Source organism: Mustela erminea, chromosome 17 (genome assembly GCF_009829155.1).
Source record: "Mustela erminea isolate mMusErm1 chromosome 17, mMusErm1.Pri, whole genome shotgun sequence".
NCBI lineage: Eukaryota > Metazoa > Chordata > Mammalia > Carnivora > Mustelidae > Mustela > Mustela erminea.
In genome coordinates, this window is record NC_045630.1 from 47261426 (window position 1) to 47283034 (window position 21609).

At 35.5% G+C, this 21609-nt stretch overlaps 1 protein-coding gene across 3 annotated transcripts in view; it reads left to right on the top strand.

Annotated features, from left to right (window-relative positions):
- Positions 1 to 4727: 4727 nt before the first annotated feature.
- Positions 4728 to 21609, top strand: part of KCNT2 (potassium sodium-activated channel subfamily T member 2) — a 250958-nt gene continuing 234076 nt past the window's right edge. For all 3 annotated transcript variants that reach the window (XM_032318559.1, XM_032318558.1, XM_032318557.1), the window contains exons 1-2: positions 4728 to 4804; positions 6990 to 7089. In XM_032318559.1, the coding sequence (XP_032174450.1) occupies positions 4744 to 4804; positions 6990 to 7089 (161 nt within the window). In that variant the 5' untranslated portion in view covers positions 4728 to 4743. The remainder of the gene's footprint in view (positions 4805 to 6989; positions 7090 to 21609) is intronic.

Sequence of the window (21609 nt, forward strand, 5' to 3'; positions counted from 1 at the left end):
GTATGACCTAATCTTAATTGAACTATGTCTGCAATGACTCATTGCCAAATAAGGTCACATGAGATATTGGAGTTAGGACTTGAATATATCTTTTTAGGGGACATAATTTGGTGCATATCAATGACTTTAGAAAAAATAAATACATTTACAGTAATGTATATTTGGAAAGGTGTAATTCTCATAAATACCAGCCCCATTTTAAGTTTTAGTAGTGGTGGGAATAGAGTGAGAGAAACCTGCTAGTAATATGCAGAGAGACTTTCCTTTTTTTTCCTTATTCTTCGGAGTCAGAGCACCCAACAGAGAGTTAGAAAGATGCACCAATTTAAAAGCACAAAAATGATGCCAAGGGAAACGTTCTTAGACATGGAAATCGCAGTGGAGCTATGTACATTAACTTGACATCCAGATGTAGCTTTTCCAAAGAAAACACTCACCAACGATATACAGAGAGACTAACATGTGTCCACTGAACCTATCTGCTGAGACCAGAACATCCAGGCAGGTTTTGCCTTGTTAGAGTTGAATATAATCATAAATACTCATGCATGGACTCTGTGACTAATAGGACAGTCTCAGAGGGAGGTAGTAAGGGAGAGCACCAAATAGAAATAGAGGAAGACTCTTCCTTGTACATATTACAAGTCCCAAAGAGAATATATGCAAAGGTTTGATATCCTACAGAGCCCAGGGTATTATTAGCACTTGAAAAAAGTGAAATAGTTTTTCTGAAAGAACAATGTGTTTACAGTCTGGTTCAGAATTATTTTTTGTGTGGTTAAAATGGTGAGGCCTATCTTAGAATTAGTAAAGAATTTTAAGAGTGAGACAAGGAAGTTGGCTTTTAACAAGATCTTGCATGATTTTTATACTAAATTTAAATAAACAGAGCAACAGAAGGAAAAGAAAAGAAAAAAAGTAACAAATTGAAGTTAATATTAAGGCAAATTGACAATGGTTATACAAAGTATCTTTTGTAGTAATCAAATTGTTATAGAAAAATCTGGAGAGGTTTTCAATTTGTATATTTTTTCAATTCATATTGGAAGATGTTGGAATAATCTAAAGATGATAGCACATCAATATACTAGTTAGTTATGACTAAGGAGGAAAAACTTCTAAAAATATAAGAAAATGAATCCATGAGTAAATTACCTGAATAATTCATGACTACCAAAATTAGTCAAGAATTGAAAAAAATAATTGCAAGATAGAAAAACTATTAGAACAATTCATCAAATCACTGTCAAAAATATCCCCAAAAGGTACCATCAACTTGACAGAATCAAGAAAGACATTTGATAGCAATCAATTTATCTTTTATATCTTTTTTATCTTTTTCAATATCTTTTTGTATCTATTTATATCTTTTTTATAGCTTTATAAAAGATATGTCAATATATCTTTTAGTAAGATATAAATGTTTCTTGTAGTTTCAGGGTCAACAACATAATTATTGCTAAAGCATAAGAGGCCTTCTAAGAGTACATACCACAGTTGATATTTTTTCTTCAATAAGTGCTAGTCAACATAATAACAAATGTAAATAAAAATATTGATTTTTAGATGACATGATTGTCCAGAAAATGCAAGCAATAAATCTGAAAAAAATGTATTATTGCATATGAAGGAATTCAATATGGTAGCCATTTATAATACTAAAACCAAAAGTTGAAAGTTAGAACAAAACACTTAAAAAATTGCAACCAAAATTGTAAAATACCCAGAAATAAATGTCACAAAGAATATGTACGGTCTATGCAAATCAAATAAAATGTCGTTGACCAATATAAAGCTAATATTTTTAAACAATGAGAACATATCAATAGGACAAGATACCACGTACTAATTGTAATTCCATTTTTAAAAATACAATTATAATTTCACTGTTACATTGAGGTAAATGTGACTAAAACTGTGGTGTTCTGGGAATGATCTAGAGAGTGCATTAAGTTGACCTATTTGAATGGAGATAAATTCAGATAAAGTTAGTTGGGAGGAGAGAGTTAGGAAGGAAGGAAGGTAGGGAGGATCAAAGGAAGGAAGGGGAAGGAGAGAAGGAAAAAAGGGAAAGCACATTTAAATCTGGAAAAGGAAATATGAAGTGGATATTTAAGATAAAATCATGGAAAAAATTAGGAAGCATAAACACTAAACTCTGTACTAAGTCCCTGAGTTTTAGAGAACTGTATGGTGCTAAGAAGGTCCTCCAAGAATACACTAACACTAACTGGCTTTGATTCTGGGAAAGGTTGTTATTACAAAAATAAAAGAAAACTCTGCTCAATATTATGAGTAGTTAACTTAGTCATTTTTCTCTACCCAAGAAAAGATATGGATCAAAAAGTGTTTTGCTTTGTTTGTATGTTAGCCTTAGTGTTAAAAAAAACATTTCTATAAACTTATGCTTTAATGTCTTATGCTCCTTGGTGATCATATTGACTCAGATATCACTATATTTATTAATAGTTTTACTTCACATAATATTATAATGAGTAGGGAATCTGGAAGTATTTAATGAGAGAATTTATCTCATGCAAAATTGGCTTTACCTCAGGAAAAAAATGAAATAAAAATCAGTCACAGTATTTCAAACTGTTATCCAGTCTTTTGTACATTTTTATATATTGGAGAGCTCTTCACTTCACATTGATGATCATTTACAAATTGGGTAATCTCATTCCTAATTCTCCTATTTCTCTATGATTAATCCTATATAATAGAGCATCATATTATGAGTCAATTCATTTTAATAATGATGTTCACTTCAGTATTTAAGACAGATATTCTGTTACTGCTAACTTTTCATATTTAGGCTAAACATTTCCAGTTCTTTAAATTTGTCTTCATATGAGATGCTTTCCAGATCCTTCATTATTTTGCATAAGGCTTTAAATGACCTAATTTTAGTTACATCTCTGTTACACACCCAATACTGAACTTCAGATATTATCGGAAGAATGGACTCATAGTCTTATAAATTTGGTAACTCTGGAGCAAACTTGTATGGCCCTTTGCAGAATTATTTGCATAATAACGATATCTCCTTTCAAATTTACTTTTGTAGCCATAGCAGATTTGAAATAATTCAGCTTGACATCAATGTTATAGTTGCTTTATTTAAAATGAACTGCCTTTTCAGTACAAAAAATAAGGGAAACAGATTCAATGATGGATTCCTAAGATACTCCTGGATATTCTTAAGATACATGCATGTGTGTTCATGCACTTTTGTAGTGTGTATAAGTGTATAAGTTTATGTACTTGCATATGTAAATGTTTTGCTGGAGGATATTGCAATTTTTAATTGAAGTATTATTGACATACAACATTATATTAGTTTCAGGTGCAAGCATAATGATTTAACATTTGTTTACATTGTGAAATGATCACCAAAATCAATCTAGTTTCCATTTATCACCATACAGACTTACTGGACTAAACTAGAATTTCTTTTCTTGTAATGATAACTTCTAAGATTTACTTTCCTATCAACTTTCAAACTTGCAATACAATATTATTGATTATATTCATCTTGCTATACAGACTTTTTTTTTATACAGACTTATTTTAAAACTAGAATTCCACTTATATTCACTAATCTAAAGAAAAAAACAAAATAAATGAACAAACAAAATAAGAACAAAACTCAGAGATATGGATAATAAAATGGTGGTTGCCAGAGGGGATAGGAGTTGGGAAGTGCAAAATAGGTGAAGGGGATTAAGAGTTACAAAATACCAGTTACAAAATAAAGTTTCTAATTTATACAGATCACATTATCAAAATTTCATGATGTTAGGAAAAATGAAATTGAGTCTGTTGTGTAAATATTAAAGTGCTTTCTTAGCTATTTTGGAATCATAACTTAAAATAAGTTGTACTTATGACCATTTAATTAAGAAAATTTCCAATAAAAATATAATTTCAAATGATAATTATTAACAAATCATCATGAACATAATATTTCTTTTCAGTTAGCATTTTGAAAATATTAATTAGTCAGCATGTGAGAGAAGTTTGCTGGAATTTAGGGAGAAAGCAAATGTATTTATTAGTATGCTACTGTTTTTTACACTGTTGGTATTATTGTATTGAAGATTAAATATATAAAATCAGTTCCGTAATTGTTTTGTCTGGTTTATAACCTATCTATGTTGACTTTAACATTCTACTTGTCATTCATTACAACTCCTTGTTGACCATGTATATTTTATTATGAGCCTAAATAAATAAATAAAGAGGTTAAGTGTCCCATAATGTGGTGTCCCAAATAGGGTCATGATGGTTTTTTTCTTTAAAAAGAAAGACTTTTTAAAAATAGAGTTTCAGGCCCAGTCCCTTAAGATTCTGACGCAGTGCATCAGGTGATAGTATTCAAACTGGATCCTTCAGACACCTAAATGATTCCAGTGACAGAGAAAAAACTTGGGAAAACACTGTTTCAAAATTATTCCAAAGACACATATTATTGCTGTTTTGAATTATCTATGCCATGCATTACATCTGTTAATACAGATAATAGAATTAATTATATATTGTATTTGAACTTATTCTATGTTTAGAATTAGAAAGTAACTCTTTCTCTCCAAAAATTTCAGCATTTTTACTCAATTTTTATTTTCTGTAGTGGGGATTCACGCAAAGTATTTAATGCATTAAATAAAATTATTTTTTAATGTATTTATCTTTAGATTAATTGTACTTTTATCTTTTGCTTGCAGGGTTCAAGTTGAATTCTATATGAATGAAAACACATTTAAAGAGAGGCTAAAGTTATTTTTTATCAAAAACCAGAGATCAAGTAAGTCATTTATTTTATTCTCCTGTCTATGTGTTTGTACATATTTGCCTTAAAAAATTGCCTAAAAAATTCAGCTGTGCAATCCTTTTGCAAAATATCTTTTATCTAGAATGAATATTGATAATCTTGTCTACCAGGCTATAAAAGTTTAGAAAGCATAGATGTTACATTTGGTGTTGGTAGGGTTTTTGAATACCTGTAATTCTCCAAATCCCACATCAATAAGCAGACTTGTGAGAGAACCATCTGGATTAGTCGAGACATTGAGGAAAAGACCTTAAATCAGGGTACCCTTATTTTAAGGGATACTGATTAGGCTCTTACGAACAGGAATAATTGATTTATTGAGGAAGAGTTTAATGTTTCCCAGTCATGCATCATAAGGGCTTTCTGAAATGTACAGATTATTAGCAACCTTCTTTGGAGATTTTGAATCAGAAAGTATAGCCTCAGCCCACAGTTTCACACCACTGATTTTTCTCACCAGATAAATTTGGGAAACATTTCAACTTCAAGAAGACATGAAATTAGCATAGCCACTGACCTAAGACCATTCAAGGCTGATGTGTCAGTGATACTTGTCGCTTCCCTGTAATACCACACATTTTTTAGAAGCCATATATAATGAGTCAATGTGCAGTTTTTCATATGACTTTTGTTTAAAATGTCAACACAAAAAAGGAGAGGTCTATATTAGATTGTTGTAGACTTTGTTCTTTTTGAATTTTGATCCTGGAATCTTCTTGGGGTGGTCTAGGTTGAGTTGTGTCTCTATAGGGTTCAAAGAGAAAAAGCCTGAGTTGTGGGAATTTATCCAAATAGAGTATAGGGACTGTTTCAGTACGTAAGGCACACTGGTTAGAGATTCTTAATGGCATATTAGCTGCAGAGTTAAGACTAATAATATCTTATGCCTTTCCAATTTGGTTGTTTAGAATTTCCAAGGAAGTCCCACCAATAAGTATTACCTAAAGCAGCCGCATCATCTGAATAAGTGTCCTTGATTTTGATACTGACAATGCTATCTTTCCAGGCCAGAAAAGATAGGTGCATTATTTGAATACTTCACCAGCAGCCAATTTTGATTAAATAGACATTTGAAGAGGCCAGTTCTATAAAATCAGCGCAATTTCATTAACAGTTTAAAAGATTTTATAAAGAAGCTAACCCATAAAATGTACCTAGCATTTTAATAGGGAAACTTAGGAAAAATTATACAATTAATAAGCATTAGCATTTTGCTGTTAAGAAATGTTACCTCAAGTACACTCATATATAGCGGAGTAAAAAGATGACATTTGATTTCCAGATTTTATTAAGTAATAATTATAAGAAGACCTTTCTCAAAATTTTATTCATAATGCATGAATCAGATACCACCTGATAATTACAGGAAAGGTAATACTTCTATTAATCAGACTTTAGGCATATTTTGCCTTATGTTAATTGCTCTTCTTCACCATCAAGTACTATAGGCTACATAACTGTGACCTATACAGTTTTATAGATACATACATAGCAGTCTTAATATCCCCTAAATATTTAAGATTTCATTGGTATTCAGCCTAAAGTCAAAAGTAAGTTTCAGCTGGTTGAACTAAAAAGTGTGTATGTATGCATGTATTTTCCAGAAAATGCTATTAGGACTCTTCTTCAATTATATAATTACTAATTGAGTGTGTGTGTGTGTGCATATATGTATGTATATATGCATATATATATATAATTATATACATGATTATAATTTCTCTATAATCAACTCCACAAGGTGTTCTGAAAGTAAAAGATTTATAAATTATCTGGTGAATTTGTAAGCGGCTAGATTTTCTAGCTAGGTAAAATTTATTCCAAAATTCATGGAAATAAAAATTGCTTACACTTCTAAGCATATTGGGCATATCTTGATGGGAAATGATTTTTGTGACTTCTGAATGCTCAAACTTAGATTTATTCTTTGGTATAAAATTCAGTGCCATTTTCAGTGCATACAATCTGTCAATGTCAATTTTTTTTCAATGTTTAATTAATTAAAATCGGCTACCTAAAATTTTAAGAGTTTAGACAATTATGATATTGTAGTGTCTGAATACAATTTAAATTCTGTACTTAAAGTTATTTTTGACCTTTTTTGGTCCTTCATGGACTAAGTTCAAATAAAAATTAAATTTTTGTTGTTTGTTTAAAGGTCTAAGAATTCGTCTATTCAATTTTTCTCTCAAATTATTAAGCTGCTTATTATACATAATCCGAGTGCTACTAGAAAACCCTTCACAAGGAAATGAATGGTAAGGTGTCTTTATCTGAATTTCAACAATATTCTTTTGATTACTTTGAATTGTGTGATAATTTAATTTATTTTTATTTCAAGATTTTATTTAAATTAACATTAGTTAACATATAGTGTAGTTAGTTTCAGAGGAATAATTTAGTGATACATCATTTGATACAATGTCCAGTGCTCATTACAAGTGCCCTCCTGAATGCCCATCTCCCGCTTATCCCATCCTCAAACCACCTCCCCACCAGCAACCCTCAGTTTTTTTCCCTATAGTTAAGAGTCGTTTTTGGTTTGCCTTCCTCTCGCTCTCTCTCTCTCTCTCTTTTTTTTTCCTAAGATTTTTATTTATTTATTTGACAGACAGAGATCAGAAGCACACAGAGAGGCAGGCAGAGAGAGAAGGAGGGAAAGCAGGCTCTCCGCCGAGCAGAGAGCCCAGTGCAGGGCTCCATCCCAAGACCCTGGGATCATGACCTGAGCTGAAGGCAGAGGCTTTAACCCACTGAGCCACCCAGGCACCCCTGTCTTCCTCTCTTAAAAAAAAAAAAAAAATATCTATCTACTTATTTATTTATTTAGAGAGCGAGGGGAGGGGCGTAAGGAGACAGAGAGGGAATCTCAAACAGACTCCATGCTGAGCACAGAGAGTGTCTTAGAGCTTGATCTCATGATCCTGAGATCACAGCCTGAGCCAAAACCAAGACTCAGACACTTAAAGGACTAAGCTACCCAGGTGCCCCCCCCCCTCTTTTTTTATCTTATTTTATTTTTCCTTCCCTTCACCTATGTTTATCTGTTTTGTTTCTTAAATTCCACATATGAGTCTTTATCTGACTGACTTATTTTATTCAACACAATATGCTCTAGCTCCTTCCATGTCATTGCAAATGGCAAGATTTCATTATTTTTGATAACTGTGTAATATTCCATTGTGTGTGTGTATATCACTTCTAATTTATCCATTCATCAGTCTATGGACATTTGGGCTCTTTCCATATTTTGGCTATTGTGGATAGTGCTGCTATAATCATTGGGGTGCATGGGTCCTTTTAAATCATTATTTTGGGGCGCCTGGGTGGCTCAGTGGGTTAAGCCGCTGCCTTCGGCTCAGGTCATGATCTCAGGGTCCTGGGATCGAGGCCCGCATCGGGCTCTCTGCTCAGCAGGGAGCCTGCTTCCCTCTCTCTCTCTCTGCCTGCCTCTCCATCTACTTGTGATTTCTCTCTGTCAAATAAATAAATAAAATCTTTAAAAAAAAAAAATAAATAAATAAATCATTATTTTGTATCCTTTGGATAAATATCTAGTAGTGCAATTTGTCATCTCATTGTGGTATTGATTTGTATCTACATGATGCTGAGTGATGTTGAGCGTTTTTTCATGTGTCTGTTAGTCATTTGTATGTCTTCTTTGGAGAAATGTCTGTTCATGTCTTCTGCCCATTTCTTGACTGGATTTTTAATTTTTTCGGTGTTGGGTTTGATGAATACTTATAGATTTTGGAAACTAGTCCTTTGTCTGATATCTCGTTTACGAATATCTTCTCCCATTCAGTTTTGTTGATTATTTATTTTGCTCTGCAGAAGCTTTTTATCTTGATGAGATCTCAATAGTTCATTTTTGCTATTGTTTCCCTTGCCTTTGAAGATGTTGCTGTGGCTGAGGTCAAAGAACTTGCTGCCTGTGTTTTCTTCTAGGATTTTGATGGTTTCATGTCTCACATTTAGGTCTTTCATCCATTTTAAATTTATTTTTGTATATGGTTTAAGAAAGTGGTCAGTTTCATTCCTCTGCATGTGGCTGACCAATTTTCCCAACACCATTTGTTGAAGAGACTGTCTTTTTTCCATTGGACATTCTTTCCTGCTTTGTTAAAGATTAGTTGACCATAGAGTTGAGGGTCCATTTCTGGGTTTTCTGTTCTTTTCCATCAATCTATGTGTCAGTTTTTGTGCTAGTACCACACACTCTTGATGACTATAGCTTTCTAATACAGCGTGAAGTCCAGAATTGTTATCCCTTCAGACTTGCTTCTCTTTTTCAAGATTCCTTTGGCTGTTTGGGGTCTTTTTTGGGGTCCTTTACAAATTTTAGAATTGTTTGTTCTAGTCTGTGAAAAATGCTGGTCTTATTTTGATAGAAATTGCTGAATGTGTAGATTGCTTTGGGTAGCATAGACATTTTAATAATATTTGTTCTTCCAATCTGTGAGCATGGAATGTTTTTCCATTTCTTTGTTCCTTCCTCAGTTTGTTTCATCAGTGTTCTATAGTTTTAGAGTACAGATCATTTACCTCTTTGGTTAGGTTTATTCCTAGATATCTTATGGTTTTTGGTGCAATTGTAAATGAGATCCATTCCTTGATTTCTCTTTCTGATGCTTCATTATTGGTATATAGAAATGCAACAGACTTCTGTATTGATTTTATATCCTACAATGTTGACAAATTCCTGTATTAGTCTAGAAATTTTTTAGTGTAGTGTTTTGGGTTTTCTACATAAAGTATCATGTTGTCTGCGACAAGTGAAAGTTTGACTTCTTTCTTGTCGATTTGGATGCCTTTTATTTCTTTTTGTTGTGTGATTGCTGAGTCTAGGACTTCCAGTACTATGTTGAACAACAGTGGTGAGAGTGGACTTCCTTATTGTGTTCCTGACCTTACAGGAAAAGTTCTCGATTATCCCCCATTGAGGATGATGTTAGCTGTGCATCTTTCATATATGGCCTTTATGATTTTAAGGTATGTTCCCTCTCTCCTTACTTTCTTGAGGATTTTTATCAGGAAATGATGCTGTATTTTATCAAATGCTTTTTCTACATCTATTGAGAGAATCATCTGGTTCTTATTCTTTCTTTTATTAATGTGATGTATCACCTTGATTGATTTGAAGATATTGAACCACCCTTGAAGCCCTGGAATAAATTCAACCTGCTTGTAGTGAATAATCCTTTTAATGTGCTATTGGATTCAATTAGTTAGGATTGTGTTGAGAATTTTTGCTTCCATGTTTATTAAAGATATTGGTCTGTGATTATCCTTTTTAGTGGGGTCTTTGTCTGGTTTTGGAATCAAGGTAATGCTGCCCTCATAGAATCAGTTTAGTAGTTTTCTTTGCAGTTCTATTTTTTGGAACAGTTTTGAAACAGAAGAATAGGTATTAAGTCTTTAAATGTTTGGTAGAATTCCCCCTGGGAAGCGATCTGGTTCTGGACTCTTGTTTTTGGGGAGATTTTTGATTACTGGTTAAATTTCTTTGCTAGTTATGGTTTGTTCAGATTTTCTCTTTCTTTCAGACTCAGTTTTGGTAGTTATATATTTATAGGAATTTATTCATTTCTTCCAATTGCCTAATTTGTTGGTGTATAATTGTTCCTAATATTCTAATTGTTTGTATTTCTGAGGTGTTGGTTGTGATCCCCCCTTTTCATTCATGATTTTATTTATTTGAGCCTTTCTCTTTTCTTTTTGTTAAGTATTCTTTGAGGTTTATTAATTTTGTTAATTCTTTTAAAGAACCAGCTCCTAGTTTCTGTTGATGTGTTCTACTATTTTTTTTTTCTGTATCATTAATCTTTATTATTTCTCTTCTGCTGAATTTAGACTTTATTTGCTGCTGTTTTCCCAACTCCTTTAGATGTAAGGAGCTTTAGGTTGTATATTTGAGACTTTTACTGCTTCTTGAAGAAGGCCTGTGTTGTTATATTCTTACCTCTTAGGACTGCATTTGCTGCATCCCAAAGGTTTTGAACTGTGATATTTTCATTTTCATTTGCTTCCATGTATTTTTTAAATTTTTTTTTAATTTCCTGGTTGACACATTGATTCTTTAGTAGGATATTCTTTCATCTCCATATATTTGTGGTCTTTCCAAATTTTTTCTTACAGGTGACTTTAAGTTTCATAGGAATGTGGTCTGAAAATATGCATGGTATGATCTCAGTCTTTTTGTAGTGTTTAAGGCCTGATTTGTAACCTAATATGTTATGTCATCTATTCTGCAGAATATTACATATGCACTCAAAAAGAATGTGTATTCTGCTGCTTTAGGATGAATACTGTGAATATACCTGTTAAGTCCATCTGGTCCAGTGTATCAGTTTTTTGTTGTTGATGTTCTGCTTAGATGATCTCTCCATTGCTGAGAGTGAGGTGTTAAAGTCCCCTATTATTATTGTATGGTTTTTATTAATGAGTTTCTTTAAGTTTGTTATTAATTAATTAATTTATTTGGCTACTCCCAAATTAGGGGCATATATATTTACAATTGTTAGATCTTGTTGGATAGACCCCGTTTTTATGATATTGTGCCCCTCTTCATCTCTTATTATAGCCTTTAGTTTAAAATCTAGTTTTTCTGATATATAAGTATGGATACTGAAGCTTTCGTTTGATGTCCATTGGTATTATAAATGGTTCTCTAACCCCTTACTTTTAATCTGGAAGTGCCTTTAGGTCTAAAATGAGTCTCTTTGAAGCAGCATATTGAGTTTTTTAATCCATTCTGATACAGTATGCCTTTTAATTAGAGCTTTAGTCCATTTACATTGAGTAATTCTTGAGAGATATGAATTTAATGCCATTGTATTACCTGTAATGTCAGTGTTCCTGTATACTGTCTCTGTTCCTTTCTATTCTTTGTTACTTTTGGACTCTGTTTCCCATTCAAAGGGTCTCCTTTAATATTTCTTTCAGAGCTGGTTTACTGTTCATGAACTCCTTTAGTTTTTGCTTGTCTTGTGAACTCTTTACCTCTCCTTCTATTTTGAATGACAGCCATGACGGACAAAATATTCCTGGCCGCATATTTTTCTCATTTAGCATGTTAAATATATCCTGCCACTTTCTTTTGTCCTGTCAAGTGTCAGTGGGCAAGTCTGTTGCCAACTTTATGTGTCTTCCCTTGTAGGGTAAGGACCTTTTATTCTTAGCTGCTTTCAGAATTTTCTCTTTATCTTTGTATTTTGCAAGTTTCACTATGATATGTTGTGGTGTTGACCTGTTTTTGTTGATTTTGAGGAGAGTGTTCTGTGCATCTTGAACTTGAATGCCTGTTTCCTTCCCCAGATTAAGGAAGTTCTCAGGTATAATTTGTTCAAGTTAATCTTCTGCCCCCTTTTCCCACTCTTTTTCTTCCAGGGGTCCTGTGATACAGATATTATTTCACTTAATGAATCTCTGAGTTCCTTATGTCACCTTCATGAGCTTCTTCCCTTCTTCTTTTCAAATTTATTATTTTCTGTAGTTTTATCTTCTGTATTCTCTCCACAGCTCCTTCCATTGTCATTGTGACTATAGCCAGTCAGTTCTGCATTTCAGTTACAGCATATTTTTATTTTCAGCCTTAGAATTTTTGAGATCTATTATCTCTGCAGCAAGGGTTTCTCTGGTATCTTCTATGCTTTTTTCAAGTCCATCTAGTAGTTTATGACTGTTGTTCTAAATTTATGTTCAGATATATTGTGTATATATGTTTTGACTAAGTCTCTGACTGTGATTTCTTTTTCTGTCTTGTTATTTTGACTAAGTTTCTGTCTTTTGTGTGTTTTGAAAGCTAGTTGTGTTTTCTGCACCTGAGATCAATTCTACATTAAAAAGGGGTCATACACTGTCCAGGGTCTGGCACTTCAGAAAGTGTTTCTGGTGTATGCATTTGCACTCTGCTATTACAGTTTGTCTTCTCTTTCCCACTGGTCAGTCCTCTGCATGGTTCCTCCTTGTTTGCAGTGGGGTAATGTTTGGGCCTTTAACTAGATGTCATAAGCCTGGAAAAAAAAAAAAAGAAAAAATGATCAAAAAAGAGAGAGAGAAAGAGAGAAAAGGAAATGGGAGGACAACAACAACAAAAACAGCAACAACAACGAAAACAACAAACAAACAAAAAACTATAAGTCTGATGCCAAAGGGGGGAAAAAAAGAAAAAGTTAAGCCTGGTCTTATTTCCACCAGAAACACAGGTGATGCTTTGAAGCACTCTATGATCAGTAGATTGATGCATATGTGGTGCTTCTTGTGGATGATATTCTGGGGGAGAGGCCTGCTGGGCTGGCTCAGAGTCAGACCTACCCCAGGAAATATGCACTTGCTGGGCACAGGATTGGGGTGGGGATGGGGTTTAGTATAAGCATGTTCCGCCTCCACTGGGGGCCATTGTGTTGCTCTCTGAAGTTCCATGTGTTGATGGGGAGGGAGAACAGGGTGCCATGTCACTCTGTTGTCTCAGAAAGGGGATCCCACACTCCCTGCTGTTCAGGAAGCCTTCCAAGGTAGTTTACCTTCACAAGGTACAGGTCAGAGCCTGGTACCACATCCCACATTCATTTTATCTTTGGTTCATAGCTGGGATTCAAAACTCCACATCTTAAAGGACCTGGCACTGCAGGGACCCCCCGCCACAACCCCCCTTCCAGTGTAGAAACTTGCTGTGCTATGTCTGGTGTGCTTTGTCCCAGAAAAATAGTCCCATGCTTGCACAGCATGCAGAATCTTTGGTGTAGCATAGGGAAAAGCAATAACTAGGTTATCCATCCTCTGCACAGGCCTCTGTCCCTTGCTGATGAAAGGCTGTTTGCTGGTACCTACAGGGTCTTTTGTCCTTGGAGAGGACAAATGTACTACAGGAAGGGGAATGTTCTCTTCTGGTGTGACCCAGGAAATCCCTACACAATATTGTGCTTTCTGGGGCCAGTGCCCTCCTTCTCCCTAGGATTGCATTCCACAGCTCTACTCTTGCAAAAGTCATGCACTTCCACAACCCGAGTTTGAGCTCCACATACTGTTTCCAAAAAACCTGTGACACTCAGAAACCCCGCTCCCAGTCCATGTTCCAAAGAGATGTTCATCTTGTGTGAACTCAATGTTGCACTCTCAGTCTCTTTCTTTCTCTCCCTTTTTTCTCTCTGTAGAAAGGGTTCCCTCCCTTCCATGGCACTGCAGTTTTTCTTCCATGCACCTGGCAAGCTGTCTCCCTGCAACTGTGACCATTTGTGGCCCCTCTAACTGGGACCAACTTCTCCCAGTCCTCAGATGGATTTCCTGGGTGTTCCAAGTGATCTGACTTCAATACAGCTGTGTTTGAGGGAGGATGGAAGCCCAGAGTCCCCCTACTTCTCCACCATCTTAGTTTCTTCCCTTTGCATTATAATTTTAATGCAAACTAAAATGTGTTCTATGGAATTCATTTTCTTTAGGATGTGTTAGGTGTTTGTCACAATTAAATTGATCTGGCTTTCAATTAAGAAATGAATATAATCCTTATAAGTTCTTTTTTAAACATATCTTTTTGTGGTATCTGGCTGGCTAATTCAGAAGAGTATATAACTATTGATCTTGGGGTCACGAGTTTGGGCTCCATGCTGGAAAAAGAGATTATTCAAAGAAATAAACTCAAAAAAAAAAAAAAAGGAAAGAAAAATAGCACTCTTTTTAAAAAATAAACATCTCTTATTGTCTATTTATCCAATGTTAATACTGGACACCAACCCATATGATTTTAACTGCTAACAAGAGCACTCTAACTAGTTGTTTAATATGGGGTTAATCTCTGTAAAAACCCACATACCTTTCTGTTCTTGATTTACATATACTCCAAAAAAGTATACTTTTTTAATGACAGAGAGAGAGAGCACGAGAGGGAAAACAAGCCAGTTCAGACCTGGAGAGGGAGAAGCAGGCTCCCCACTGAGCAGGGGGCCTGACATGGGGCTCCATTCCAGGACCCTGGAGTCACAATCCAAGCAGAAGGCACATGCTTAACTGATTGAGCCATCCAGGCACCCGGTATACTCATGTATACCAGCTTTATAAGTATTTCTAGTTGTACTAGAATGTTACTTTTTTTTTTTTTTAAGCATTTCCTTGAGGGCATTATGCTAAGTGAAATAAGTTAAAAAGTGATATATGAGGGACGCCTGGGTGGCTCAGTAGGTTAAGCCGCTGCCTTTGGCTCAGGTTATGATCTCAGGGTCCTGGGATTGAGTCCCGCATTGGGCTCCTTGCTCGGCAGGGAGTCTGCTTCTCTCTCCACCTCTGCCTGCTCGTGTGCTCTCTCTCTCTCTCCTTCTCTCTGACAGAAAAATAAATAAGCAAAATCTTTAAAAAAAAAAAAAAAGTGATATGTGAAATCTAAAAATAACCAAAAAACAAAAGCCCAAAACAAAACAACAACAACAAAAATCTAGTTACGACTTTTGAAACATTCCAGCATTTATTGGGATGCACGTCTATCTTAAGTCTCAGATACAACTTGGGTAGCTCTTTATCTTATTTGAGTTTAAATGATTTGTTGGCTTATTTTATCTTATTTTACATTCCTTATCATGTTGCTTTTACTAAATTGCGTTTCTGTTCATTTATAGGCTTCCCATCTTAGGTTCTATCCTTTGGTGGAAGCAGTAGGTAAGGGAAATAGTTGTGTCATAATTTTTAATTCATCACCACCTTGGGTTCCTGTCCAGCCTACTAAATTTAAAATAATTTTCATAGCAGAAGACAAGTTTGATGGTTAACTTTTGTAGTTATTTTTGCATGTGGAGGTTTGCCCTAAGAAAATTAAGAAATAAAAAAAGATCAAAATAAAATGGATGGTGATGGATAATATGCATTTAAATGAATTGGTTACTCCTCAGCTTATTTAGACAATGAAAATTATTCTGTATTTATTAAAGGGTTAAAGATTAACAGGTGAAATTTCATTGTGTAATTATTTATGTGGTAATTCTTTATAAAATTTTAATTCATTAATGAAATATAATTATGGCTATTTTGCTATATGTTTATTGAATACTTGTTATATATTTATATTGCTATGAGTCAAAATATAACTAAGAAAAGGAACATTCCCTGCCCTCAGGGAATTTTCAACCTGTGAAAGATTGCATGTTTTAGAGTTCTTGCTATTTTGCTGGCTTTGGACTAGTTATTTTATTTATGTTATTTCCTTCAGTATACACTTAATCTTACTATTCCTACCTTACATACAGAGAAGCAGAAATCTTTCATACTTGCCCTATGCTTTGAGGGCTTCAGCAGTAATCTTTTTTTTTTTTCTTTTAATATTTACTTATGTAGGGGCACCTGGGTGTCTCAGTTGATTAAGCCACTGCTTTCAGCTTGGGTCATGATCCCAGAGTCCTAGGATTGAGTCCTGCATTGGGCTCCCAGCTACGTGGGGAGTCTGCTTCTCCCTCTGGTCTTTTCCCCTCTCATGTTCTCTCTGATGCTCTCTCTCTCAAAGAAATAAATAAAATCTTAAAAAAAGAAAGATTTACTTATGTATTTATTTGAGAGAGAGGGCAAGAGACAGCACAAGCAGCCGGAGGGGCAAAAGGAAAGGGAGAGAGAGAACCTCCAGCAGGCTCTTTGCTGAGCGTAGAGCCAGAGGTAGGGGTTTCAGGACCCCGAGATCATGACCTGAGCCAGAACTAAGAGTCTGCTTCTTCACCAAATGAGCTACCCAGGTGCCCCAGCTCTAATCTTTTTATGCTTTTCATCCCTGGTTAAGTCCTTGACCACAGGAAGCCAGAACCTTCCCACTCCCTCCATTCAAACTGCATATTCATCCTCTCTACTTGGATGTTTAATAGGCATTTCAAACTTGCCGTGCTCCACTCCACTTCTTCTGTGCTCTGTCACATCTCAACATGTGACAACTCTGTCCTTCCCCCAACCCTGTTCTACTCTCAGCTTTCCACATTTCTGCTGAACCAAATTCCAACCTAACAGTTGCTCAGGCCAAATGCTTTAGAGTTATTCTTAACTTCTCTTTTGGTCTCACACTCTGCAGCATATGCAAACCCCTTAGAAAATTCTGTCATTTCTACTTTCAAGATATATCCAGCATACAACCACTTCTCAATGCTGCCATCCTGGCACAAGCCACCTTCTGTCACCTGGGTACTGCAGTAGCCCTCCTAATTAGTCCTGCTAATTCTGCCTTTGCTCCCCTTTGGTTTATTCTTAATATAGCAGCCAGTGTTTCTTTAATGTCTAAGTCAGATCTTTACACGGCTGTGCTCTGAATACTGTAGTGCTTATTGGCCTGTGAGAACGCCCATTTCTCGGTATCTTCACCTCCTCCTCTTCCTCTCCCACCCGTCTTGCTCCAGCCACATTGGCCTCTTCTCTGCTTCTGGAATATACCAGCCACCGTCCTGGCTCAGGGCCTTCATACCTGCTGTTCCCTCTGTCTGGAATTCTCTTCCATCAGCTAACATAAGGCACACTTCCTCAGATCTTACTCAGAATTGTATTTTCAGAGAAGCTTTACCTAAATATCCTGTTTAAAATTGTATTCTCCTCACAAGACTCCTTCGAATACTTTTTTCCCTTCCCTTTTAACTTTTCTGCATTGCCTTTATGTCTTTCGTATATTGTACGTACTTTACTTGTTTGTTTTGTATCCTGGGTATTCCAGGGGGATTGCTTTGGTTAGCCTGTGAGGGCACAGGTTGTCTGAATCCTCAGAACTTGGCACAAATTCGATGCTCAGTATTAATAATTAAGTGAGTGAGTGAATAACTGAGTAAATGAAGGTCCTTTATCATCTGACCTCTGCTTACTTCACCTCCCCAACCTGCCGTCCAGCCATTCTGACCTACCTGAAGCCACTTATACATATTCTACTCTCCATTGTCTTTGGGCCTTGGAATATTTTACTCTGTCTTCTTGATCTCTGTTTTCCATTTTTGTTCCTCACTACCCACTGCTTTAACTTGCCTCAGGATTTCTGGACCTTCAGGGTAATAATTTCTTGGATAATACCTTACCTGAAATTCTTAGCTAATGTCACGATTATAGCCTAATTTCTGGGTTAAGAATGGCCCCTGGATCCTTTTCGCCTCCCCCACATACTTCTGTCCCAACACTTAACTTATTGCCCTTGATTTTACTATTTACCTCTCTGCTGTCTCTACATGCTTATGGAGGGCAAGGACCATGTTCTGTTTGCCTCTGTAGCTCTCATACTTAGTGTAGGACTTGGTGGGTCAGTGAATGTTGTTGAATTAAAAAATTGTGTTCAGCAGTTTTATTGCAAGTGTTGCACAATCAAGATGATTGAAGGCCACTGGCTGGAGATGCCAACGCATATTACATTTATTACATTTTTCTGTCTATGTATTATTAAAAATGGTTCATGCTACACTTCTTTCTAAACACATACCAGAATAATTATTAAAACTTGGTGATTCATAAATAAAATGTACATTAGAGAGAACTGAAAATCATAAATGAGACATGATAGAATTTCTCCAAGGGTGAAAGGGCATTGGGGGATGATGGCAGAGTAAAATTATATTATTTGAAAAACATTAAGAGGAACAAAGTTTCCTACAATTAACTTCTGTGTCATATTACTGAGAATATTTAGCCATAATTATAGAGGATATACATTTGAAAAACCAGATTACTGCAATTAAAAAACATAATAACATAACTTATGGCTCCATTTTGAATACAATGTTCTGTTCAGTTCCCATTGTCAATGCAGTATTGGTTAATGAAAAACAGAAGTGGCCTTTATGGGCATAGCCTCTATTTTAAAATAATGAGGCTAATTCAGCAAAAAGATTTATTTAATTAGAGCTTCTGACATAATAAAGCTGTGGATATTTTGTACTGCTTTGCTTTATTTTTAAGTCCCTTTACAGTCAAAACTGATAGAAAATGTTGCAAGTATGGACAGACTGAGGCTATGAAAAAATATTGCTAATGTATGAAATAGCACAGATGACAAACTCTGATGTACGCAGTTTGTAGTAAATGATTTAAAGGCATTAGCAGAGGAAACACACCTCTGGCATGTTGCTTATGAATTTCACTGAGAGATGAACCATCGGCGTTGACTCATTGCCTGCTGGTGCTTAGAGTTTTTCACTGTGTGTCAGAACGAATGTATCCCCTTGTGCTTTAAAAATTGTGGAAGTGATTGCTAGTTTTTAACATCAAGTAATAGAGACACGGTAAGAAGCACATGAATGTACTTATATTGTATAGCATTTGGATTTACATTGAAAATCAGTGGCTAATAGAGCAACAAATGTGTTCAGGTAACATTAACATTTTAAAGATTATTTTTTCCTTTAGGATAATAGTTATTAAAAGAGAAATAAATTTTGACAATATCTTTTATTTATATATATTTTTAAAGATTTTATATATTTGAGAGAGAGAGAGAGTGCATGGACACACAAGTGTGGGGGAGGGGCAGATGGCGAGGGAGAAGCAGACTCTCTGCTGAGGACAGAGCCCAACGGACTTGGGGGCTCCACTCACTCTGGGATCCTGAGATCATGACCTGAAGTGAGATGCTTAACTGACTGAGCCACGTAGGCACCCCCACAATATCTTTTAATATTTGATGACTGATCAGAAGGAATGTGATAATGTAGACCTTCTCTTCTCTCATGTATATTTGCTACAGTATAGATTAAAATAGCACCAAGTGCTCTAACATATAATATCAAAAATTCGAAAGAACTTTTTGTTTACTGGAGTCTAATGCTGGTGTTTTTACTGTAGATCTTTTCTTCGTTTTGTGACTCATACATACATACATGCACACACTCTGTAACATGGTAAGTACATTACTGTGTATGAAAACCACTCTTATTTTGTGTTTATGTGCTAAGACATAAGCATCCTCTGCAAACAGCTTTGGGAAAGGTAAAGAGAGCATGGTGTAGTATGTATATATATATATATATACTTCTTGAAACTATTGGCAACAAATGACAAGCATCACTTTTACTTGCATTTTATTCTCAGATCTCATGTGAGAATCAGTCATATCACCATACTTTCACACAAAGGCTGAGAAATGTAGCCTTTAGCTGAAGAGTGCCTTTTTGCACTCAACTCTGTACCATGGAGAAGGGAGAGGAGTGTTGATAGAAAGCTTCAGTCCGTGCACGTGTGGTGGAAAGGCTCTTAAAGTCCAGTCTCTCAAAGAGTCAGCCTTTAGTCCTCCCTACGATACTCCTCAGTGTCTAAGGAGTTGACTGTCTAGTTGACTGTCTAACCTGGTATGAAGTGTATCTAGTGTTTTGAAAGGAATCAGTTGTTAAAAAATCTTCCTAATGTATTGTCAAGACTCTACTGTGCATCAGTATTGTGGTCTCCTTGGTTTCGGACACACACTATTTTTTTTTTTTTAAGATTTTATTTATTTATTTGACAGACAGAGATCACAAGTAGACAGAGAAGCAGGCAGAGAGAGAGGGGGAAGCAGGCTCCCTGCTGAGTAGAGAGCCCGATGCAGGACTCCATCCCAGGACCCTGGGATCATGACCTGAGCCAAAGACAGAGGCTTAACCCACTGAGCCACCCAGGTGCCCCTATTATTTTTTTTTTTTTTACATTTTATTTATTTGAAAAAGAAAGTTGGGGGGGAGAGAGAGAGAGAGAGAGAGAGAGTGCAAGCACGAGCAAGGTGGTGGGGGGGGCAGAGGGAGAAGGAGACGCAAACTTCCTGCTGAGCTGATCCCAGGAACCCTGGATCATGTCCTAAGCAGAAGGCAGATGCTTAACGCACTGAGTCACCCAGGTGCCTCACTGACATACATTAAATTTTACATGTCTTTGAGATGTGGGCCTAGCACCATACCTAGGACTCAGTTTTCAATATTTGTTGCGGTTATGGGAGTTTTATCATTTCCACCCTGGTTTAGGGTATTATACTGTTGTCAATAAAATACAAGCTGCATTTGTTTTCTTAGAGAGCTGTCAATCTGCATTCATCTCAAGTTTGTGAGTCGCAGGTCCTTTCATATGAATTATGCCCCACATATTTACCTTATGACTTTCATGTATTAAGCAAATGCATTATTCCTTTGGTTAACATATCTACCCCTGGACTTCTGCCTCAGCTGCTAAAGCTTCTCTGGTATTTTTTAGCAGCTATGTCCTTATCTTTTGGAAAAACCATAAATAATCATCCTGTGAAACGTGGATGAGGCTACAGGTCACTAACTTTCTATAGTTAACTTTTGCCATAACTTCCATGGTTTGATACGGTTCTTTCAGTTTTCATAACGATGCTTCAAAGATGGATTTTATCTATAAACCTAGTTCAGTCTGACTGAACTTGGTTTTTATGTTTGCTTTTCTTGTTTTATTTTTCTAATAAACAAAAGCAAAACTTACTTTATTTTTCAGGATTTTATACTTGGTTCATGATTATTACTATATGAATACCTATGTCGGGAAAAGGAAGTAAAAATTGCCTAAAATACCAGTATCTGGAAATAAGTACTTTCAGTATTTTGATGCCCAATCTTTTGTAAATTCTCTTTGTGTCAATACATGTACATAACATGCCCATAGTGATATAGTTAGATCAATATTATAAACATCGTCTTTTCAATGACATTTTTTCTCATTTTCATATTTTTTTCTATTGTTGATGATGAGGCTACTTTAATTCTCTTCCATTTCCTTTCCTGCTACGGTAAATATTCCTGTATAGCTATTCTTTCTTCCTAATGCGTTTTTGTCAAGTGGGATTGACGCTGCATTTGGAATTATGGTCT